Source organism: Lissotriton helveticus, chromosome 12, assembly GCF_964261635.1.
Source record: "Lissotriton helveticus chromosome 12, aLisHel1.1, whole genome shotgun sequence".
Lineage (NCBI taxonomy): Eukaryota > Metazoa > Chordata > Amphibia > Caudata > Salamandridae > Lissotriton > Lissotriton helveticus.
Window position 1 is genome coordinate 729,184,506 of NC_136073.1, and position 26,216 is coordinate 729,210,721.

General features: G+C 45.6%; 1 protein-coding gene across 1 annotated transcript in view; it reads right to left on the minus strand.

The window, feature by feature from the left end:
- ITGA10 (integrin subunit alpha 10) overlaps nucleotides 1-24,743 on the minus strand; it is a 456,216-nt gene extending 431,473 nt beyond the window's left edge. The window contains exon 1 of the mRNA XM_078670796.1: nucleotides 24,631-24,743. Coding sequence (XP_078526922.1) covers nucleotides 24,631-24,685 — 55 coding nt within the window. The 5' untranslated portion in view covers nucleotides 24,686-24,743. The remainder of the gene's footprint in view (nucleotides 1-24,630) is intronic.
- Nucleotides 24,744-26,216: the final 1,473 nt, after the last annotated feature.

A 26,216-nucleotide genomic window follows, 5' to 3' on the forward strand; every position in this document is an offset into this window, starting at 1 on the left:
TGTACCATTTGCCGGTGGCTGTTGTTGAGACTGTTTCTACATAACCAAAAGACAATGGTACCAGGGAGCAGCAATCTCCTCTATTCATTGCTAATAAGCCATCTGGTTAAGATCATTCCTCGAATTACATCATCACTATTAATAGAATTGTTGTGAATGTTTTACATTTCTTTATTCCTCTTAGTGAGGAAATTATCTCAATTTTAGGAAATGGCAAAATATTCAGGCCTTTGGATTTGTCAACAGAATATTACCAGGCTGAACAGCATTCTTCTTACTATAAGATCAACTTTTGCACTATTATGCTGTTGCAGCACGCCCAGATGCATCATACTCGGTCGGTCGGACTCTCCTGATCAGAGTCGGTCAGAAACCATTTGCAAACCGTTTCAATCGAGGAAGATTTCCTAACCGCATCCTAATTGGGCCCTTAGTGTCAGGTGTGGCCTTTAAGCTAGTGGAGTTCTACACAATATCAATATTTTAATACCAACCTGCACTACTATTGACTCCACAAATAAACTACCACCATATCATCAAGGTAAGTGCATATGGAGTTGAAAATAGTCAATGTATGCCTTTCCTGACAATATTTTGGTAACAGATATTGTGGACATTATATTTGTGAAGGTTGATATTTTTGCCCACAATATTTTGCCGTGCATCCGTGGCTAGTCAGTGTGCTCTGAATTTGGAAGTTGGATGTGCAAAAATGTAATGAGAGCTGGTGATCATTTTTCTCAGTGATCAGAAAATAGTTTTTGATTTGAAGTTGGAAAGTACAATGTGCTATTAACTGTCTAGAAAATATTTTTAAGTGGGAAGGCTTTGCTCTCCACTTAATGACCGATGATGAGGTTCAGTTGACCTCCATGGAAATAAAGAATTGGTTCGACAGGAAAGGTGTGGAACCAAAGAAGTAGCCAGAAAATTAAAATACCCCTCACTTTGAACCAAAGCTCTGATGGCAGAAAGCAAGTGAGCCTGTCCCTCCCTCGAAGAGCACCCTTGTCTCTTTCATCCATTCATCCTTCCATCCACCTGCTCATATCCACCATTTCACCTCTAGATTTTGTCCTCCTTGTATTCTTTCATCTGCTATACAATCTATCATCATTCAATCGATCCTTTGGATAGTCCATCCTTCGGTCCACACATCCATCATCTATGCATGCATCCATCCACAGATCCATCTATCCCTACATCCATGCTGTGACTTACCCATCAATAAAGCCTTTCATGCATCAATTGATCCTTTCATCCATCCATCCATTCAGATTTCTATTTACTCTGCCATTCTTTCATCTGTCAGTCCATCTATCCACTCACCCAGCCTTTCACGCACCCCTCAATGCACTCTTCCCTCCACGTACTCTTCCATCCATCCACCCACTCATTCATACCTCCTTCCTTCCTTTCTTTCACCCGTTCTACCTTTCACCTTTTTTTCCTTTCAATCTTCCGTCTTTCCCTTTACTGTATTACAATAATTCTTTCTTCCTTATAGCGTTAACTAAAAGCTTTTGTATGCCGAGTTGCAGACAGAAGAGGCCCATAATAAGCCAACCCCATGCTGGAGCTGCTAAAGCAGGGGGCTCATTACCCCCCTGTGGGGAACATCATGTATCTTCTCAATGTCACCCGCAAACTAATTGATAGACTGAGTGGTGGAATCAGAAGATTTTGGAGGCGCTCCGGTGTGCGTGGTTTTTACTGGGACCAGTGCTCCCACGAGGAATGGAACAGTACATGAAAGAATCTGAGCACAATAGCCTAATATTAGCATTTCCTATACTATCCTGTCAAAGCTCTTAAGCGCAGTGGCAGGAAGATAAAATGAACCAGGGGTCCAAGAGGCCTATTTACTTTTTGTAGCTTTCACTCCTTGTCCTGTCTTTGACCCGTCAGAAGCAATTTCAAGACTGCGTACAAGCTAAGAGAGATTGGGGACAAGGGATGTACAATGTGACGGTGGCATCACGGGTGAAAGGGCGGGTGATCTCACTTCTACCACTCTGACATTTTGTCAGAGTGGTAGAATGTCCAACTCAAGGATTATTTCCAGCTAGATGGGCAATAAAAATGGTCCTAACAAGAGATGAAGATGTACAAAAACCTGTGCAGAAGAAGTAGGTTGCAGCAAATAAGTGACCTGACAATGGAAATGAGTGAGAAGTGAGCATGAATTTAGGTTATAAAGGGCCATATGCATGAACACATTTTCCCATAGACACAGAATGGGCAAACCCCTTTGATGCATCTGGCCCAAAGCGAAGATAATGTTAATGGAAGGTTTGCAGAAAGGAATGCAAGAACCTTTCTAGCACTGCAAAATGTGCTTATGTTTATCTGTGAATGCTGTTAGGCTGGTTTATGAAAGAGGGAGGAACCACAAAGGAAGGACAACATGCCCTCCAGAATCTGCAGAGGACTGTGGTCATTAACAGTTTTCTAGGGCTGTATTTCCGTATTTTGTACTGAATAAAGATGATGTACTAACTATAAACAGCACTAAGTAGGAAGGGGTCTAGTTTTCTTATTCCAGGTGATTTCTGCAAATATCTCAGAACTGATCAGTCCTGTTAAAGTCCAATGTTGATATGGAACATAGGTAGGGCCACTTTAATTGTAGGATTTTCACATAATTATGGATTTTGCCACATAATCCATCATCTGCTGCATAATTTGACACTTAAAAAAAAAACTTTTTCGCTCAAACGGATCAAAAGTTTGCTGACTGGAAGGCTTTGTACAACGGTTGACTGGTCATCTTTCAGTAGCTTATTGCTGTATTTGGGTGTTAAATTGGGTTTTAGATGGTTATCTCTTTCTCCTGACATTGCTATCAGTCTAAAAATGACAAAATAATTAAGTAAAACTACCACAAAATGTGCCGCATTCCGCCACATAATTTGGCTTTTATTACCTCATAATTTAGTCAACACTGCTGCATAATTCGGTCCGCCTTTGCTGCATAATTCCAGTGTCACTGAAGATAGGGGTCATGCAGCAGTTGTCATGCTATAGCCAGCCTTGGTACTTACTTCATCAGAGGTACTGACCTCACAAAAAAGGTGGCTGCCTAGGACAATAGAAGCAATAGATCCCAGATTGTTAGCTGAATTAGTAAATTTGACTCCACAGCCAGGGGAGTAGTTATCATTAGCTCCCAGAAAAACCATATATAATTAGGATTACAAATGGGGGTGGGGTCGCACACTACTCACACACCAGCGGGATCGCCCCTAAGGACTGTGGTAAGTGTAGTTCGTGTTCCGCGATGCATCTTCTTTCGATTCTCTGCTATCTTCGCCATCCCTGGACACGCGTTTCGGGGTATTTACCCCTCATCAGCAGGGATTAGGCCGTGTTCTGGGGTTGCCGGTGGCTGCCAAATATTGCCAGGTTTAGTACCACTCAGGCACGCAGGTGTGGGGTCCCAGGCTCGTCAGCCAACTGCTTGAGGGAGCTTTAACATTACAAATGGGGGTGGGGTCGCACACTACTCACACACCAGCGGGATCGCCCCTAAGGACTGTGGTTAGTGTAGTTCGTGTTCCGCGATGCATCTTCTTTCGATTCTCTGCTATCTTCGCTATCTTCGCCATCCCTGGACACGTGTTTCGGGGTATTTACCCCTCATCAGCAGGGATTAGGCCGTGTTCTGGGGTTGCCGGTGGCTGCCAAATATTGCCAGGTTTAGTACCACTCAGGCACGCAGGTGCGGGGTCCCAGGCTCGTCAGCCAACTGCTCGAGGGAGCTTTAACATTACAAATGGGGGTGGAGTCGCACACTACTCACACACCAGCGGGATCGCCCCTAAGGACTGTGGTAAGTGTAGTTCGTGTTCAGCGATGCATCTTCTTTCGATTCTCTGCTATCTTCGCTATCTTCGCCATCCCTGGACACGTGTTTCGGGGTATTTACCCCTCATCAGCAGGGATTAGGCCGTGTTCTGGGATTGCCGGTGGCTGCCAAATATTGCCAGGTTTAGTACCACTCAGGCACGCAGGTGCGGGTCCCAGGCTCGTCAGCCAACTGCTCGAGGGAGCTTTAACATTACAAATGGGGGTGGGGTCGCACACTACTCACACACCAGCGGGATCGCCCCTAAGGACTGTGGTAAGTGTAGTTCGTGTTCCGCGATGCATCTTCTTTCGATTCTCTGCTATCTTCGCTATCTTCGCCATCCCTGGACACGTGTTTCGGGGTATTTACTCCTCATCAGCAGAGATTAGGACATGTTCTGGGGTTGCCGGTGGCTGCCAAATATTGCCAGGTTTAGTACCACTCAGACACGCAGGTGCGGGGTCCCAGGCTCGTCAGCCAACTGCTCGAGGGAGCTTTAACATTACAAATGGGGGTGGGGTCGCACACTACTCACACACCAGCGGGATCGCCCCCAAGGACTGTGGTAAGTGTAGTTCGTGTTCCGCGATGCATCTTCTTTCGATTCTCTGCTATCTTTGCTATCTTCGCCATCCCTGGACACGTGTTTCGGGGTATTTACCCCTCATCAGCAGGGATTAGGCCATATTCTGGGGTTGCCGGTGGCTGCCAAATATTGCCAGGTTTAGTACCACTCAGGCACGCAGGTGCGGGGTCCCAGGCTCGTCAGCCAACTGCTCGAGGGAGCTTTAACATTACAAATGGGGGTGGGGTCGCACACTACTCACACACCAGCGGGATCGCCCCTAAGGACTGTGGTAAGTGTAGTTCGTGTTCCGCGATGCATCTTCTTTCGATTCTCTGCTATCTTTGCTATCTTCGCCATCCCTGGACACGTGTTTCGGGTATTTACCCCTCATCAGCAGGGATTAGGACGTGTTCTGGGGTTGCCGGTGGCTGCCAAATATTGCCAGGTTTAGTACCACTCAGGCACGCAGGTGCGGGGTCCCAGGCTCGTCAGCCAACTGCTCGAGGGAGCTTTAACATTACAAATGGGGGTGGGGTCGCACACTACTCACACACCAGCGGGATGCCCCCTAAGGACTGTGGTAAGTGTAGTTCGTGTTCCGCGATGCATCTTCTTTCGATTCTCTGCTATCTCCGCTATCTTCGCCATCGCTGGACAAGTGTTTCGGGGTATTTACCCCTCATCAGCAGGGATTAGGCCGTGTTCTGGGGTTGCCGTTGGCTGCCAAATATGGCGATGGCGAAGACAGCGAAGATAGCAGAGAATCGAAAGAGGATGCATCGCGGAACACGTAACTACATTTACCATAGTCCTTAGGGGCGATACCGCTGGTGTGTGAGTAGTGTGCGACCCCACCCCCAATTGTAATGTTAAAGCTCCCTCGAGCAGTTGGCTGACGAGCCTGGGACCCCGCACCTACGCGCCTGAGTGGTACTAAACCTGGTAGATATTTGGCAGCCACCGGCAACCCCAGAACACGGCCTATCCCTGCTGACAAGGGGTGATACCCCGAAACACGTGTCCAGGGATGGCGAAGACAGCGAAGATAGCAGAGAATCGAAAGAAGATGCATCGCGGAACACGTTTACCATAGTCCTTAGGGGCGATACCGCTGGTGTGTGAGTAGTGTGTGACCCCACCCCCAATTGTAATGTTAAAGCTCCCTCAAGCAGTTGGCTGACGAGCCTGGGACCCTGCACCTACGCGCCTGAGTAGTACTAAACCTGGCCGATATTTGGTAGCCACCGGCAACCCCAGAACACGGCCTATCCCTGCTGAAGAGGGGTGATACCCCGAAACACGTGTCCAGGGATGGCGAAGACAGCGAAGATAGCAGAGAATCGAAAGAAGATGCATCGCGGAACACTTCACTACATTTAGCATAGTCCTTAGGGGCGATACCGCTGGTGTGTGAGTAGTGTGCGACCCCACCCCCAATTGTAATGTTAAAGCTCCCTCGAGCAGTTGGCTGACGAGCCTGGGACCCCGCACCTACGCGCCTGAGTGGTACTAAACCTGGCAGATATTTGCCAGCCACCGGCAACCCCAGAACACGGCCTATCCCTGCTGACGAGGGGTGATACCCCGAAACACCTGTCCAGGGATGGCGAAGACAGCGAAGATAGCAGAGAATCGAAAGAAGATGCATCGTGGAACACGTAACTACATTTACCATAGTCCTTAGGGGCGATACCGCTGGTGTGTGAGTAGTGTGCAACCCCACCCCCAATTGTAATGTTAAAGCTCCCTCGAGCAGTTGGCTGACGAGCCTGGGACCCCGCACCTACGCGCCTGAGTGGTACTAAACCTGGCAGATATTTGGCAGCCACCGGCAACCCCAGAACACGGCCTATCCCTGCTGACGAGGAGTGATACCCCGAAACACGTGTCCAGGGATGGCGAAGACAGCGAAGATAGCAGAGAATCGTAAGAAGATGCATCGCGGAACACGTAACTACATTTACCATAGTCCTTAGGGGCGATACCGCTGGTGTGTGAGTAGTGTGCGACCCCACCCCCAATTGTAATGTTAAAGCTCCCTCGAGCAGTTGGCTGACGAGCCTGGGACCCCGCACCTTTGCGCCTGAGTGGTACTAAACCTGGCAGATATTTGGCAGCCACCGGCAACCCCAGAAAACGGCCTATCCCTGCTGACGAGGGGTGATACCCCGAAACACGTGTCCAGGGATGGCGAAGACAGCGAAGATAGCAGAGAATCCAAAGAAGATGCATCGCGGAACACTTAACTACATTTACCATAGTCCTTAGGGGCGATACCGCTGGTGTGTGAGTAGTGTGCGACCCCACCCCCAATTGTAATGTTAAAGCTCCCTCGAGCAGTTGGCTGACGAGCCTGGGACCCTGCACCTCACCTACGCGCCTGAGTGGTACTAAACCTGGCAGATATTTGGCAGCCACCGGCAACACCAGAACACAGCCTATCCCTGCTGACGAGGGGTGATACCCCGAAACACGTGTCCAGGGATGGCGAAGACAGCGAAGATAGCAGAGAATTGAAAGAAGATGCATCGCGGAACACGTAACTACATTTACCATAGTCCTTAGGGGCGATACCGCTGGTGTGTGAGTAGTGTGCGACCCCACCCCCAATTGTAATGTTAAAGCTCCCTCGAGCAGTTGGCTGACGAGCCTGGGACCCCGCACCTACGCGCCTGAGTGGTACTAAACCTGGCAGATATTTGGCAGCCACCGGCAACCCCAGAACACGGCCTATCCCTGCTGACGAGGGGTGATACTCCGAAACACGTGTCCAGGGATGGCAAAGACAGCGAAGATAGCAGAGAATCGATAGAAGATGCATCGCGGAACACGTAACTACATTTACCATAGTCCTTGGGGCGATACCGCTGGTGTGTGAGTAGTGTGCGACCCCACCTCCAATTGTAATGTTAAAGCTCCCTCGAGCAGTTGGCTGACGAGCCTGGGACCCCGCACCTACGGGCCTGAGTGGTACTAAACCTGGCAGATATTTGGCAGCCACCGGCAACCCCAGAACACGGCCTATCCCTGCTGACGAGGGGTGATACCCCGAAACACGTGTCCAGGGATGGCGAAGACAGCGAAGATAGCAGAGAATCGAAAGAAGATGCATCGCGGAACCCGTAACTACATTTACCATAGTCCTTCGGGCGATACCGCTGGTGTGTGAGTAGTGTGCGACCCCACCCCCAATTGTAATGTTAAAGCTCCCTCGAGCAGTTGGCTGACGAGCCTGGGACCCCGCACCTACGCGCCTGAGTGGTACTAAACCTGGCAGATATTTGGCAGCCACCGGCAACCCCAGAACACGGCCTATCCCTGCTGACAAGGGGTGATACCCCGAAACACGTGTCCAGGGATGGCGAAGACAGCGAAGATAGCAGAGAATCGAAAGAAGATGCATCGCGGAACACGTAACTACATTTACCATAGTCCTTAGGGTCGATACCGCTGGTGTGTGAGTAGTGTGCGACCCCACCCCCAATTGTCATATATAATTAGGGCTCCCGGTTTTATGGCATTTATTTTTTGCCCGTTTCTGTCTGTATTTATCTATATTTATTTTGTGTTTTGCGTGTAAATGAAGTTGTAAAACTGTACATTTCCATTCCTATATATCTGATTGACGCACACTACTACTTTGATGTCTGTCATGTTTTAGCTATTTAAGCTGCCAAATATTACATAACAATACATCCACTGGTAAATACTAGCATTAGACCATAAATGTATGTTGACATATGCCGTTATTTAAAGAAATGTCATCCTATTTTTTAATTTCCCATGCTCTCCATCTGCTCAGCTGCTGGCCTATAACTCATTAACCGCTTCAGCGCTACCGCGAATTCCCGCCGTGCGCTGAAATTTCAAAAATGGCTTGTTTGTGACAAAGCCAGCTCGTCATGCGCGCAGCGCAGGTAACGCCCATGACGAGCTGGCTTTGTCACCCGCGCTGAAGGGGTTAAAGAAAGCACGGAGAGTCACTTAAAAGCAGCACCATTTTCTGTATTTATCCAATTTTAAAAATAAATGCTGACAGAAAACACAATGCTTTCTGTCTGTATTTATCTGTAAAAATCTGTAAAAACAGAAAACAGGGAAATGTATATATAATATACCAATGGAATTACTGGATTGTTTCTCAGACAAAAATCAAACCAGCTAGATCTCTGAAGTGGCTGGAAAGCCATATAGCCTATCTCTAACAACCCACAAAAATAAATAGGCACTGGAGGTTCAGTGACAGGGTGCCCCAAGGGGTGTGAAGGGCAGAGCACTCCAACCAAGACTGCTGTATACAACCTAAAAGGAAAACATTGTCTCAGGTACTTCCTTGCAATAAGGCCCAGGCACCTTTGCGCCACAGAGTGCAGCCCTCATACAAGCGGTGTCAAAAAAGCAGCTGTGCTGTAGACTTTGTATAGCGCTTACTACCATTATGTGTGGAACTGAAGCGCTTATCTACATGGATAATAAGCTACATCATGTGTCGTGTGCAGGCGAGGGGTTTTGTTTTGATCCTGTGCGCGTAGTGTTTTCATGTGGTTTGTGATGACCACCTAGGTACGGTTTTCATATTAAGGGGCGCAGCACCTGGCGGTGTGATGGCAGTGCTTAATTTGTAAAACAGTAAGGGCCAGGGCCTTCATCAGGAGGCCACCACAGTTTGCACCACACTTTGCCACTTACTTACACAACTACTAACCATCACACTGCTACAAGCTGACAATTAGGACTGCTCAAGGCCGCAAAAGCAATGGCTAGAGTGGCAAGTATTCGTTTTTTTTTAAGTATATTGAATTAGCAAACACCTGTTTTTCTGCTCATCTTTAAATTGTACAAACAGCGCCAGCATGTGGCAGCTGTCATAAGTGCAGGTTTCAGGTGCTGGCAATTAAATGCAGAGCCAGCACTAAAACCACCCGCTCAAATTAAGCCCTGGTGATGGGTGAGGATAAATGAGAGACAGACATGGAAATGTATAATTGTAATAAGGACTAAAGCATACAGGTAGCTACACTGCGCCCACCTTCTCATAAGGGTGGGGGTGGATGTTCGATGTGTAAACACCAAAAAACAGGCGGGATCAAAGAAGGTCAAGTGATTCCGGGGAGGGCTGCAGAAATGCTTGCACCAGTCCAGGTTTAACTCCTGGTGCAATGGAATGGAAATTACCCGAAGCCGGAGTGACCGGCGTGCAGTTTTTCCTCCGACGTCACTGGGGTTTGAAAGGCCTCCTTGAGCCCGGCGAGGCGGGCCGGGGACTCTTCGTGTGTGGAAAGGGTGTAGCCCGCGTGTCGCGGGCACAGTAGGCCTCTGTCTCTAAAACCGCCCCGGCAGCTTCAGAGGCGCAGAAACCTCAGAGGGAGAGCACCAGTCATTACCCAGGGTGTATTTTCAGGCTCCCGAAGCCCGCGAACTCTCTCTCCCCTTGAAGACGTGGGGCACGGCGCCCACAAACAAAAGCACGCCCTTCTTACCGCTAGAATTCTTGGCTATTAAAAAGAATAGGACAAGAAAAGAAAAGAAGATTAAAAGGGAGGTGAACTCGGGAAGCAGAGGGATGTTTCCCAAATGTGCAGCTGCAGGAAGCGCTGTTTATTCACGGGTCAGATCCCCGGGGAGGCCTGACTGAAAGTGCTTCAGGTCGGGGCCTCGTGAGCCGCAGTGCGTCGACACTGGCTTAGAGTAATGGTAGGAAATATACAAAATATATTTGGGTACCCAACAATTGTGCAAACCGATGGATGGAAATCCCAGAACTGTATAAAGTGGCGGGCAAATTAAGAAACCCTTCAGGGCTGTTCTATTGGTTGAAGGCGCTGTACAAATGGAAATAGCATAACAAAACATAACATAACAGAGTCTGACATTTCCAAGTCCTCTTGGCCTGTTTCTAGCTGAATGGCACGTGCTGGTGCGGTGCACTTATGTTAGGGGCCCCAGGCGACGTTCCTGAGCACCTGAATAGTGGACATTGTACATACCGAGGTCATATTTCTGGAACATCAAATGTTACCAGCTGGCCTGGGAGGATTTTGTGTTCTTCCTTTATTGAAAAATCTAATGGATCAAATTCCAGTACAAATGCTACTTAGAGAAAGTTAAAGAGACGAGAGATATGAATGACGAGGCGATAGTGCTGGAAGAAAAGACGGACAGTGAGGTCAGATAAAGAAAAAGAATATAAAAACGGTGAACAAGAGACAGAAAAAAGAGTACAGAGTGAGGGAAAGAAAAAAGATGAGGGGAAAGGAGAGTGTAAAAGAAAAGTGAGAGAACAAAGGACAGTGGGGAGAGAGAGCGAAGCTTAAGACAGGGAGAAAGGAGTGAGGAGACAAAGAAGAAATAGAGAGGAGAGACAGAGCGTGAGAAGAGGGTAGAAGAGAAGCAAAAGAAAAAGAACGAGGTAAAGAAAGGAACTAGAAACTCAAAAGAGAGACGGAAGAGGGAGAGGGGATAAGAAGAGAAAAGAGAGATAACAGAGGAGTGAATAAAATACGTTAATAGAAACAGGAGAGAAAGACGGGGGAAGAGCCTAGAGGTAACTTGAACCCATGTGCTGCAGGTGTCTGCCAGGCCAGAGTCTAGATCCCAGGCCACTGCCCTAGAGTTCTTGGCTGGCCTAGCATGACTTAACATTCATTCAAAGCCACTGGCCTCATGGCCAGACATCCCTTCTAGAAAACACAGCAGGGCTGCTGATGCAGAACTTGGCAGGACTCATCTGTTTTCGCCAGTAAAGATGAAGCAGTGATCATGGCTTCATGTACTATTTTCCAGAACGAGGCCTCTGAGGCGACCCGCTCAGCAGCTTTCCAGGCTGAATGTCCATTACAAAGAGTAGGTGGTGAAAATACAAAAACACATTTTCTGTCTTGGATAGTATGAGTGGAAATGATGCATGGGTTGCCACTAAAAATCCAAAGAGACATATTGTGTGTGTTGTGGGTATTAAATTGAGTGTTTTTGCTGCTTGCATCTTTAATGTAAATTTGGCGATGTACGCTGCAGATAACGCAGATATCTATATAAGACGGTCTCTCACAAATGATGAACATTTTGACATGGTACAACCCTTGATAAGGATGTTTACTCTCCAAGTAATAATCACTTAGGGCCTGATTTAGAGTCCGGCGGATGGGTTACTCACTCACAAATGTGACAGCTATCTTTTATGCCTTATTACAAGTGACTTAGGATATAATTAGGGCTCCCGGTATTATGGTATTTTTTTTTACATTTCCGTCTGTATTTATCCATATTTATTTTTTGCTAATTCTATCTGTATCTATCCATATTTATTTTGGGGTTTCTAAAAAAATGAAGCTGAAATTAGTATATTTCCACATTTATTTAATCGATAAATATGCACTCATACTTATATGCCTGCCAGGTTTCAATGCTGAGAACAACGGCTGAGGATAAATCTTTATCTACTGCTGTTAAAGCCTCTTTACTAAAATCCCTTTCTTTTTTAACCCCCTTTCCTATCAATCCACACAGCTAGTGGCTTGGTAGTGATGGCAGACAGTATTTAGAATTACTCCTCAAGTAACCCAATTTCTGTTTTATCCTCATTTAAAAATTAATTCAGACACAAAAATAAATGTTTTCTGTCTGTATTTATCTATAAAAATCAGTAACAACGGAAATCAGGGAGCCCTAGATATAATGCAATTCTTGTAAGGTGGATGGGAGAATCGTCACATGTCTGGCAGAGTCACCCGACGGACAAACTCTTCATATATTACAGGTCATTTTGTGCCTAGAGTATGCTTGGAGATTCAAAGAGGTAATGTAATAACAATAAGATGTCACTGAAGCTATTCGAATTACTCAAGTCTATCTTCACTTCCAGAATATTCAATAACTTGTTTCATATGCCGCACTGAAGACGCTGCAGACTGGTCTCATGCCATAGGGCAATGTCCAAGAATAAATCATTTCTGGACATCGATATTATTTCATCCTGAAAGCATTTTTTCAATTCAAATTTCTCAAAGTCCGATGATTCGTTATAGGCTATTATTCATTTTCATATGTACCTCCAAATATAAAAAATAAAATAAAAAATGTCTTGTCTCACTTCCCTACACACTGTAACAACCCCACACAGGATCACAGCTAATGACTTTGCATGTAATTTGCCCTCCAAATCTGACTACCACAAGAAGCGCACTTAAATTTGTCCTCAAATCTGTCTCCACCCTCATTCTTCTCGCTTCTCCTCACCACTCTCTTAGCCACACTTGACCCTTCACCCCAACTTCTAAGAATCAAAATACATAGTTTTTCTTACCCTCATATAAAAGCAAACCGTTCCTCCCTATCTGGTCATGGTAAGTATTTCAACTTTCCTACTTCTAAAAAACCATGACTACCTAGGGCCTTATTGTAGAGAGTGCTCCGGGGGCGCAACAGGCATGTGAGCCCACTTTGCGCACCCCCAGGGCACTTTGGTCTTACAGAAAAGGCAGCTGACGCTTGTGTGACACTTTCTGTAATACAGATAGCTCTGGTGCACATATAGTGTCAGCACTATCACCAGAGGGTGTTCCCTCATTTGCATGGGGCTTCTGGGCCTGTGCCGTGATATAGATGCGGGCGCAGAGGCAAAGAAGCTGTCAGGCGGCCCACTGACGGTGCGCCACCTAAAAGGTGGTGCACTGTCAGTGAGCCCTCGGATAGCGCACTCTGGAGGGGGTTGAAGGGGAACCAATGGACCCCCCCCAGACATCCCTTTGCAGGTAGGTTATATTGCTATAAGAATTTATTATTTGGAAATAAACTCTTTTGACTGACTGACTGACCTTTGCAGGCAGGGGCAGTCACTCATTTCACCCGCCTGCAAGGGGATCTCTAATACCCCTGAAAAGAAAAGGCGGATTGCCACCTGCTAAGTGACACATGGAGAGGCTGCTTCAAAGCTGCTCTGTTTTTCACTTGAATGCTCTGCCCTGGGGGCAGCGCGAGTTCGCGGCTGCTCTGGGGGTAGCGCACTCAATGGAGGGTGCACTTCCCTGTTTGCACCTGGCGCACCTGTTTTAAGATGCAGTGTGGCGCAAACACAGAAAGTGTGCCTTATCTATAATAGGGCCAATGGTGCTCAACTGGCTCACCCATGATCTCTCCACTTTCAATATACATATTCCACTACAATTGGCTTCACTCGAGTTCACTCTTCACTTACTCCTCACTCACTACTGCTCACTCCTTCTTGTGTAGATCTACTTTCTCCTCTCAGTGTACCACAATCACTGACTCTGTTCTTATTCTCTAGCGACTCTCCATACCATGGGACCTGGTGATCACGCTACCCATCTTGTTACCTTTTCCTCCCTTTCTATCCAATGCAAAGCAGTCGAAAGGGTTTCCTTTTTCAAAATCCACTCATACTCTGTCTTCAGGTGTTCCTTGCTTGCACCGGCGATCCCTCTGCCATTCAGTGTCCCCAAGGCTCAGTCCTGGGTCTTCTTGTTTCATCTCTTCTACCTGACCTTGCCTTGTGATGTTATTTCCTTAGAGTTCTCATACCACCAACATGCCGATGGTACAATCACCTCCCTTTGCTTTTCCTGGCTCCACTCCTCTCCTCCAAATCTGACTGATTCACAGACATCTGACACTGGATGTCCTGCCTCTGCCTAATGGTCAATTCTTCCATGATCAATTATCACGCCCCATCTAGAATCCCCAGGACTATCCTTTCGTGTCACAACTTCCCAGGACAACTGAAACGTCTCCCACTGGACTAAGAGTCTAGGACTTCTATTTATCTTAAAATAAAAAAGGAATCCTCCCTGTCCTCATCACCACAGCAGCAAGTGCCAGCTAATAAATATCAAAAGATCCGATAGCACCTCCACTTGCCTACAGCCAAATTCCCGATCAACACATTGGCTTTGAGTATGTTAAAATAATGTTTACATTTGGTACCCCACCAACCTTCAATAAGTGCTTTCACTTACAGACAAAAAGATAAACTTTCCAACATGCATACAAAACAACCTGCCCAAGCTTTCACCTACCGTACCACATCGGTATCATTCAAGTTGGAAATGTATCAAACAAAGGTTGACCCTTAAACTTCTCATCCCTGATGTCAAAGCCATGTATAGTCAACTTCCACCGCCAAACCATACCTATTCACTATTCAGAGATTTGCCATCAACTCTTCTCTAAGTAACCATCATATCTGCCATATTGTTCTTATGCGTCTCTGTATACAGCATGGCTATTACAACCGTGTCGATCTCCATATGTGCCTGTGTGTATATGTTGATTATTTGAGAAGTGATTAGATATGGAAATGAAATCCAACATACCAGAAGCACCCTCCGATGAAAGGAAAGAAAGTAAGGCGTTGAAATACATTTTTTCACAGAACAAGGCCTTTTAATGGGTAAAATATCTGCTGATTGCCAGTTATTGTTATGCTGTAGGCTCAGGTGCTTTCCCGACCAGTCTGGAATTCTTTGACTGTGGGAACTGTGGGAACCAGAAATGTGTATGCAGCTTTAAAAGGCTTTACACATGCCATGCATGGAAACACCCCATAATATATATCTTCCTTGGCCCTTTGTCTTAGTTGTGGTTAGACAATAAGACTTCTCATTTAGGGTATTGATGAATATTAGCATTAGGGCTGTGCAAAGTTTACATTCCACCAAAGAAGTTCCGCAAAGCACATACTATAAAATAAACTTTGTATATCCCTGCATTTTCCTTGCTGGAAAATTCTCAAGCAAATCCTCTGCTTTGTGTGGTTGTTCGACTACAAATCCACTTTTCACAAAGTTTATGATCAGCTCTTTGTTACACATTTACAACCTCAAGACATTCAAAAAGCTGGTAAAGTTTCAAAAAGAACTTCACATAATGTGTGCAAGTGAAGTTGTCACACTTCACTCTACTGTTTGGTACTTTGTTGAAGTCTGAGTGCTAAGAATTCTGAATTACCATGATTCAATTTTGTTATAATGAGCTCCTTCACCCCGACTATTTTGATGTTGAGAGCTGATAGATACTTAAGGCAGGTACAAAGTAAGCAAGTTGCGAGAAGAATCTACACCCTCATTGCCTGAAGCTGCCATCCGTTGAGTAATGTTTGTAGCATGTATAAGAGAACCACATTTAGAAGGTCTGCCTATCTCTTTGATGGAATACTCATCAACTGCTTCTTCTTTGGAGATGTGAGATCTTATGATGGATGCTCTAGTTCCCCTATAGGGTGACACCAGTTATGGGATCTTGAGTGCTTAGAGCAGGTAAACAGTAGGAAATATAACATCTTCTGGAATGCTCCACTCTCTAACTGGGTCACTGCAGACATGTTAGCGTCTGCTTAGGTTCTCTTCTGCAGTACTCACATAAGTCGTCGGAAAACTCTTCGCGAGAACAATCGCTTGCAGGAGATGAAATAACAAAAAGTCAGGCAATATAGCACCATGAATCCCAGGAAGCCAGCTAGAAGACCAAAAATTGCACTAACGCAGAACAAAGTTGGAGTACATTAACTTTTAGGCCCAGATGTACAGCCCTTTTTTGCGGCTGCAAACGGGAGATCGGCCGGTTTGCGACCGCAAAAAAGGTTCCAGGCATGTATAAATGCTATTTTGCGAGTCACTGACTCGCAAAATAGCATTTGCAACTCTCCCGATTAGGAAGGGACGTCCCTTCCTAATAGCGAGTCACTACACTATGTGCTGTTGTTTTGCAATCGCATTTGCGGCCGCAAAACACTCGCAGTTTACCACCTACTTCAAGTAGGTGGTAAACTCCTCACAAACAGGAAAGGGTCCCCAGGGGACCCCTCCCCCTCTGTGAATGGGTGCATAAATATTTTTTAAGAGCAGGCAGTGGTCCCTGGGACCACTGCCTGCCCTTAAATAATGAAGCTGAAAAGTTTATTTTTTATTTTTTAAATGCATCCCGTTTTCTTTTTAGGAAAAACGGCTGCATAAAAAAAACTAAAAAACTGCTTTATTTAAAAGCATTCTCAGACATGGTGGTCTGCTGCACCCAGTAGACCACCATCCCTGGGAGTTTTAGCCATTCCCAATGGGTTTGCAAATTGCGACAGCCTCATTAATATTCATGAGGCATGCAATTTGCGACCCCATTGGGAATCGCAATCAGTGTCTGAGACACCGTTGTACATTAAGTTTAGTGAGTCGCAAATTGCGACTCGCAATTTTGTACCATTCGTGACTCGCTAAACTTAATGGTCGTACATCTGGCCCTTAGACTCTAATGGCCAAGGAGTAGGCAGTTTCTGAGGTGTTTAAGATCACAAAACCCTTAAGTTCAAAGTGAAGGTATACACATATTCCATCATCAACTTTAAAAAGTGAAGACACCGGAGTAGATGAAACTTTTGAGTCGAGATCACATAAGGGTAAGAGACAGTGAATCCTAGACAACATCATCAGTGCCACTAACCCGTCTAGTTGTGGTCCGGCAACTGCTTGGGCCAAACACTGAAACCCTCATTATGAACATTGAGTTCAGTCACGTACAACAACTTTATACCTTCCTCGGCACCTTCATGCTCAAAAATTCATCCATGCTGCAGGGCTTTTTAAAAGACCCATGCTAAAGCCAGACACTTCCTAGTAATCCTAAAACTGACACTTAGTGAAAAAAAACTAGAAATATATCATCATTTGCCAACTTCAACTTGTACTTGGAACCCCAACGAAAAAATAAGCATTGAACACAACTTCACATTGAGAAAGTGTGCTAATGACAGACTTCTTTGTACTTACTGAAGTCACCATAGCTCATCGGCATAGAATGTCTCACTCTTTGACACTCAATGCAGACAGAATTCAATGATTTACAAATGATCAATTTGAGCCTAAACTTAGCACACCGGCAAAGCAACCAATTCAGCACAATCTTAAAAAAAGTCAGGGAAGCGAGATCCAATGGATTGACTTGAACACACCTCTCTTAATTGCATAAAACATATAGCCAAAGACAGACACTTTATTGCAAATAGTCTTTGAATGCATTAAGAAAAAGAAAAAGAGAAATCTCCCACTTGAATTTTCCAACCTGAAGTACGCGCCTAAGTCATCCCAGTATTATACTATAGCAAAGCCTGACCCAGGCTGGACTGTTCCCATGAGGCACAGGGTCAGACTGATTTGCATATAGCCATGTCTGAACTGGGGTGGCAGAGTGGGCTAAAGAACGGTGATGGATCAAACCCAGATCTTTTGACTGGGTGTGAGTGTTTGATTGGTTCAGATGCTCCGTCCATCACCACCCCCTTTTGTACCGACCCGATACCACAGCTTCTATAGAAGCACCACCACCGGGGTCCTGAATGGTCCTGATGGCCATCTGAATAAATCATGAGCCATAGAGATGCAATCTTCACCCCATTCAATGAGAACTTAGCCGTCTCTGAGGTGGATGCCCACTCCCTCTTGAAACTCAGACGAATCCACCATAAAATCCTTCATCACAAAACACACATGTGGTTCTCTTAAAGGGACCATCCAGTGAGCTATGTCACAATGTGTTTTAAAACACAAGCTGACATCATCAAACCAAGAAACATTCATGAACCTCGCTTGTTCTGATTTTTAGCGATGCAGGACAGGAAAAAGAAATGGGTTTATTTCCTCTTCTCTGATTGGCTTCTTTTAAAGTGACATAGTGCGAAAAATTCCAGTCCCTGTGTACCAGCATAAACTGTCTTTGATAAGACTGAAAGAGGGTTCCAAGCCTTCTCTTTTGTTACGCTTGGAGCAAACCATTCCCTGTTTCCCATGCTCCTTTGCAACCTCTTATGGAGCTGGTCGCTATCAGGAAGCAGCGGAAGCAAATTCAGTTCAGCAAATACCTGACCATCCCCTTCGCTTTGACCTGACTTGCTTTCCCTGCCACCACCATGGGACTTACCATGGCGCCTTCCACTCCATCCGGTGGAAATGTGCAGCAGGAAGTGGTCAAGGCAGACAAATACCTCGCCTTTGGAAAACACTCTGCGGGTGGAATGACTTTCCAGTACAGGGATAGTAGGGCTGAGGTGTATGCACCAGAGGATTATTCATATCACCTCAAATGCTGTACTAGTCTATGTGGATCAAATATAAAACCATCAGGTGTAGGACCAATAACGACCAGAAGTAAAACATTTAAAAACACTTTGTTTTACATCTGTAAAGCATACTTTTAATTCTAATTTGATTGGATGCTTCTTTGTCTTATGGGAGATGGTAGGCATTTACAGACAACGGCAAAAGCAATAGGGGATTGGGGTTAAGACCCAGGGTCGGCTTTAGGGAGCTGTGACCGGTGCAGCCGCACCTGGCGCTAAGCTCTGGGGGTGCAGTGTTTAGCAATAATCTATGGAATTAAAAGCATTTGCTGCAGAGTTCCTTGTGTGTCCAGCAGTTTTTAGGCAGCAATAAACATGTCAAGATAACTCTGGTGATTAATGTTCCTGCGGAAGAATGATCGAGTTTTGCCCAGGGGCCGTTTTGACTCATCATAAAGTAGTGCAGAAGGTTAATATACCTGCTGCAAAGAATGTGTACCATACAGATCACAGAGCAGTATTTTATGTAGCTATCACAGCAGGTTACTGCTTTTGTCACAGAGACCCTTTTGGCAGTTGCAATCTATAAGTTAAAATCCAAATATAGCACAGTGAGCTATAAACTGCCATCAAAGAGCTGCATGCACAGCCTTTCATTATTCTGTGGTTGCTAAAAGGGGTCAGTTTGGATACAAATACACTCTTATTAGTAAAGCCAACCCCAAATACTGTGGCACGTTTAAAATCCTGAGTTTGTGCTTCTCAGACCAAACACTCTTAAAGTATACTGCCTGTAAGTATGGATGACGTGTTTCCTACACCTTGTAATCTTCATTGTTTTATGTAACATTTATACACTGGTTAACACACTTATGATTCATTGTCTCTGTATAATGCGTGTGCGATGTTAAGTGCTCTGACACCCTACACTGGTAGGAGTAGCGCTATGAAACAAATGATATGCATGTGAGAGAAGGGCTATGGAGAGAAGAGAGGCACTGTTGAAGGGCGGTAGTGATGTAATCTGTGATGAAGGAGGTCATGGAGTGGGGGGGGGGCACCCTAAAAACTTGCCACAGTCGGTAAGGCCGGCCCTGGTAAGACCAATATCTAGAGCACATTGTACACACATGTGATCCCGCTGGATAGGCAAGTTAAACGCAGTGTAGAGAAAAAAAAGTTGGAAGAACATATAGTGTTTAAAATTCTGGTTTCCGAGATTGTAGAAGTTTATGAGGTATAAATATCTGACCATATACAGCACATGAAAAATAAATTGACTAATACATTCAGTGTGTGTTGAAAGGCCCTTGTGTGTGCAACTAAGCGCTATCAGAGTGAAGAAAATTTTGAGCAGGAGCAGCAAAGATTTTGCTGTGACTTGCTCTAGAGGAGTGATACTCAAAGTACGGCCCGGGGGCCACTTGTGGCCCTCTTGACCTTTACAGGCACCCTCTGGTGAACAGCAGCACGGGTTGCTGTTTAGTTGCTGAGCTCTAATATTCAGAAAAAAATGTTAAATAAACGGGCAAGCATTTATTAACCTGCAAAGAAATGCTTGCCGGTTTATTTCAAAAATATTTAGACATCCTTACACAGACCCTGACCCACCCAGACCCCCCAACCGCCACCCTGCTGGCATCAGTGCGGCCCTCGGACACACCACAGACTGTACTTTGGGGCCCCATGGCAAATGTTTGTGAGTTACCATGCTCTAGAGGAACTCCTGCAAAATTCTTGTATTCCTGGAGTGAGTCAGGAGTATGATTAGAGGAAGTCTCATTTATTCGCTGTAAATTTTTGTGAACTGGGCTCAATGTTCTGATCGTGTCTGAGTTGTATATTCAACGATTAGCCCTTCTTTAGAGGGTCTCTTGAGCCGCCTCTTGCCTGAAACCGGTTGTTTTGGATGCAAAACAGTTTTCCCCTCTTGTGAGTAGTTTTGTTAGTGTGATGCTTAGAAACCTACACATATATGGTGTCGCTTGTATGTCCAGGAGTGCTGCATCCAAGTCAGATTTGCAGGACAACCACTATCTATGTCAATGAGTTCCATGTAGTGTCATGGTATGTAAATGCCTCTTATGACAACATACTAAAAACTGGGCATGAACCCTGCCGCCGAGGGCTGTGCCGGCACACCTGCTTTACTCCATGATTTGTCGTAAGGTCGGCGGCTCACCTGTCTCTGACACCACTTCAATTCACGCCCATGTACAAAAGCATTCTCTCTTTGCAGCTGCTTGGTAACCAATATGAAACCAATCTGTTCTTTCTGTATGGTTATTTTATATTTTTATTTATTTTATTTATAAAGTTTTATATAGCGCGAACTTGATCCCGAAGGATATCAGAGCGCTTTACAAGAAGAGGGAATTCTATGATAAGGGTATTTATTAAGTCTAGCGTTTGCTAACAAGTGGTCTCTGGGTGCTGTCCCTGGCAGGTGCCTACAGAGGGACACATCCTTTACCACGCGGATTTTACTCCGCAAGGCTTTAACAACGCGTCCATTAGAACGCAAGTCGTAACCACGACTTGCGCTGGAGGGCGCTAGAGGATTAAGAATAGTATATTTACTATTCCAACACCTTCCCTAGTGTCCACGGGGACTGGTGTTAGAATAGTAAATTATACTATTCTCAATCCGCGCCCCCAACGCAAGTCGTGGTAACGACTTGCGTTGTAAGGGGCGCGTTGTTAAAGCACGCGTTGTGACGGTACGTGTCCGCCTACAGAGCATGCAATCAGTCAAAGGCACTGCTTGTGTCCATCTAATATTGAAGGGAAATGGAAGCTAAACAAACCTCTCAAACATGGCGGCTCTCGCGAGAGAAGAGGTGACCCTCTTTGGTCCAAGGAGGCTAGATCTATGCCAGATTTTCAGAGTATCCACAAGGCATACGTTTACATCACAGTCTCTACGGGCCTGACCGCAGGCGGCCTGTTAAATTGTGATCCTTGTGCAAACAACTCTTTGCACAGAATACAAGTACTTCGTGAGTGGTTCTGTGCTATGTTCCTTATTATTGTATTTCATAGGGTAAGTGTATCGGCCAGTCTCGTTTTTGACATCATAAGCACAGCAACCGGTAGATTCTTGATTTTCAGTGATCTCTTTATTATTGAATCAGTGGGGGGGGACATCTAAACAGACGACACATGTTTTGCCCAAGGGCCAGCAGGCCAGGGCTTTTTCAAGGCAGGTCAGTATTTTCGGCCGTATTTAGGTATAATTAGTGCAGGGTGAAGGAGAAAGCTTCTTGAAAGTACAGCGTCCCTTGCGGGCTGTTCCCCTGTTCCCCCCACTGATCCAATAATAAATAGATCACTGAAAATCAAGAATCTACCTGTTGCTGTGCTTATGATGTCAAAAAACAGACTGGGTGATACACTTACCCTATGAAATACAATAATAAGGAACATAGCACAGAACCACTCACGAAGTGCTTGTATCCTGAATCGGGTGATATTTGGGTGAAATCACCGATGTGGTTTGTGCTTCAACAAATTATGGGTCCTGACTAACTGAGTGTGAACCTTGGTAAACACCCACCGAACCTCTTTCTCTTTGCACAGAATGTGCAATTATAACTAGCAGGTGTGAGACAATTTGCACCCTTCATTACATTTTAGCAGGTCAAACATTCCAGAATTGAACTAGTGGAATAGGCCTGGAATTTACTGAGAAACCAGTATTTTGGTTCGGGAAAAGTTCATGTTATTTTCCCCCCAAAACAATAAGTCATCAATATTGCATCCAATAATTTTTTTAAACGTCTTTGTTATATTTGATCTTTTATGACAATTCTACCAATTAGACCCAGGGCAGCCATTATCAGCCCCTGAGTGGGCATCGTCACCGGTACCACTGAAAACACGGTCTGGATCTGGCCTTCAAGAAGGATCCGTCGCCTGGGCAGGTCAGTGCGCCGAGACTTCTACTGCCACTGCCCGGGCTGCACCTCACTTGTCTGCACAAAGTGTGCTTGGTTCCTTAACCCCTTCCATGCTGCCGTCGGCCATTGGCCGACGGCAGCACTACCTCGCTGGTGCTGCCGTCGGCCAATGGCGGACGCAGCCGCGCCCGTTTTTTAAAACGGCCACACTGCCGCGAAATCGCCAAAGCAGCCAACGGGTTAACCTTCCAATAGCAGTAGATTGGGTAAACGTACAATAACATATGCAGCAATGCGTCAATATAGAAATAACACTGGACCCATGTTAGTTCTGAAGAGTAAAGGCAGACCCAACACAGGGAGCCTCAATGCATAGTAATTAGGTCCATCCGGGAACGTATGGGACTGCAAGAGCGGCCCATGCAGGTAAGAGCGGTAGGGCTGGGTTGGGGGGGTATTTAATAGACAACCACGATGGAAAATTAAATAAATATTTTTTTTAAAAATCAATAATAATTAATTTACCCTCGCTAACCTCTGTCAAACCCCCCGCCCGCCCCACCTCCTCACCCCACTTACCTGCACGGGCCATGGCTGCCTAGAAACTGTTGCTAATAATGCACAGACCACCTCACTCCATGTCATCACAAACACTGTCTCCAGTCCTGGACAGTTAACCAACAAACCATTGGTATCAGTTATCCTAGGGTCATCAATTCACCGGAAGCAACCCAAGATTAATACCCAGAATGCATTAGGTTATCACAAGTGGCCTCTTCCCCTCAGCCTGTGTAAAATATTTCATAATAAAAATGATTGCAGGTATGGGACGTTTCTACAGTGTATTAAAGACACAATGCAGAGGTGTGGAAAAAAACAGAGATTAGGGTAAACAGAGACTGGGACAGTGGGAGGGACCACCTTCAAGTCTGGGTGTGACCTCACAGTCATAGGCTCAATTCTTGATAGGTGCACTCAGCCTTTCATACTTGTGAGGTTGATGAAATGAGTGCCATTCAGTTGGGTAACAAAAAAAGATAAGTTATATATCAGTAGTGCAAAGTGACTCCTCATAAGTGAATGGGTGCGCTACAGCCAGTGCTTAATTTGTAAACAAATAAGTGCCAAGGTCCTCGTCAAGAGGCCACTGCAGCTTGCACCACCCATGCCCCTGCCAGTGCTGCCAACAACAGAACCTACACAACTTCTAACATCACACTCCTACGAGTGTAATAATTCAGACTATTTCAGCCCCGGAATCCATAGGAGCGGCCTGAGCGGCCGGTACTAGTCATTTTAAATGTATTTTGAATTAATAAGCAACTGATCTTCTCATCTCATCTCCAAATTACACAAACAGCGCCACCATGGGGCAGAATGTCATAGATGCCGGTGATAACAATTAAGTGGCGGTGCTGAGCACTGGCAAACATCGGCACAAATTAAGCACTGGCTACAGCGACACGTTAAGTTAATTTTGGATAACGCCCCCCTGCTGGAATAACCATCATGTCACTTACCCATGTTACGCAAATACTCTTGGGACGCCTGTAACACCACCTCGTGGAGCCTCTCATAAATAAAAAGAAATAGCCACTTTATCCCTAAGAAAATGAGTGCAGCCCCAGAGAAGCTCTGAAAACCTCTAGCCAACAGTTCTAAAAAAGGTTTTAAGACAACGCAGATTTCAAACAAACAGCGGGGTGATGTTTATTCCTTCACACAAGTACTTAACTTTCACACAAAAAAAACATAAATACAAATAAGTAATGGCTTTAAGGTTTCTGGGTTGCCAAGACTGGCTAGTTTTGATTCCACCTCAGACCACTTTTCTGCCACCACCCTACACTCCCTGCCTCTTTGTCCACTCTTGCAGGTTCTTTTTCATCCCTGCTTTATCCCTTTGCTACTGTTTTCTTACCTTACTTTTCCTCCTCCTTTCTCCCTTTTCTGCATTTCTCTCTCTTGCTCTTGGTCAAAGTCTGATGGGAAAAAATCAATGCCGGTCCCCAAAAATGAGTACCAGTCCCGCCCACACCTGCAGGCAGAGGCACAGAATGGGCCATGCTTTGCAGCTCACCTGTGGTCTAAACACTCCCTCGCCCAGGGCAGCAGCGGCTGGTTAGACCCCCTTTGGCGCCAGGGAAGGCACCTCTCTCCCCCTTGTTCTACGGTTTATCCACCTGGTGACGTGAACCGTCCGTGCTCCCTTTGCGGTGCTTTAAATGGGAGTCGACGAAGAGAGGAGAGGCCTTACCTGTCAAGAAGAGGAGCAGAAGGGACAGGGCGCACAGGGCTCTGTCTGTCTCCATGGTGCTGGCGGCGGCAGGGAGTGGACCCGGGAGCCCTCCTGGAACTGCACAGGGCACGGCTAGCTCAGCCTCAAAGGCCACTCTGTCTCCCCTGCTCCGCACAGCCAGGCATTTTTTTCTTCATATTTTGAGGGAAGTTTGGATTGGCTACTAAAAATAAGCCCTGTTTTTTGTGGCAAAAACCAACTGGGCAGGGATGTTTCTCGCATGCACGCATATACACACACACAAATTACTGCCCGGCTGCTTCAAAAAGTTGAGGGGAACAGTCATGTGTGTTTAATCATCCTCGTGTGCGCCTCTTTCAGCACTCGGTGGCCTTTTCATCTGATTTTACGCTTACTCTTCGGTCACTCCTCTGGGCCCCAGCCCACGGGATTCTTCCACTTGATATCTTCAGCACATTTACAGGCCCAGAATGTTCCATGCTTTCAAAGGTGAGACCTAAAGCGCCTTGCTGGAATAACGGTTCCCTCTCCAGGCGCTTTAAAGCAGCTATATCTTGTCCTGCGATTTATAAACTTTCTTTTGGCTTTAATCAGGGCTTTTTCAAAACACTACATGAGACTAAACAAACCACAAGAAAGTACAACTGTTCAGGTGCAGTTTTTTTTATTTTTTATTTCTATATTTACATGTTTTTTTATATATGCATGCCAGTTCAACAATATTAATTCACCAATGACATCAAAGCCAATCCCACCCTCATTATGTGGTGCATGGACATTAGGGGGGGGGGGGGGGGGGGGGGGGCACCAGTTCTAGCCGGTATCCCAACCGCTAATTCTCGGTATCACAAATGAAAGTCCCCAGAATGGAGAATAGAAGTATTACTGGTTATTACTTTACTGCATGCGGGTTCCCTGGCAGGGGGACTTTTACATGGACATTTTACACCTGCTCTGAGCAGGTGGAAAATGGAATTGGACCTCTGGGTAGTTCTACTAGATGTGAGCATGACACTGCTAAAATCAGTCACAAAATTCCCGAAACCGGTGAATTTGGGTGCTGAAACTTTGGGCTATACAGAATAAGCCAGAGTAGTTTAGCTATGGCAGAGCACTGGAATTATGCGGGAAGGAGAACCAAATTATGGGGCAAAACCATGTGGCTAGAAAAGGCAAATTATGTGCAGAATGTGTCACATTTCGAGATAGTATTACTTTATGAATTTGACATTTTTAAACATGGGAAAACTGTCTGGGAAAAGATTTCACCTAATACAGCAATAAGCAACTGATAAATGGGCAATAAACGTTTGCAAAGGGCCATCCATTGCGCAGGAACAAGTGCCGTATTTTTTTAGTGACTTTCATTCTGACTGAGCTAAAAACAAAATGTTTTTGGGGTAAAATCTGCAGATATGCAGCAGGTATTGGATTATGTGGCAAATGCGACAAAATCATAAAGATGTGGAAAACACTTTTGCTAGCGAATCGCATAAATACAGTTGCCTTGCCTGTGGTATACCGTTCCTGCTGACTCGTAATGAGGGTGTAATTTAGTCTGGGCGTCAGAACATTTCGCTTGT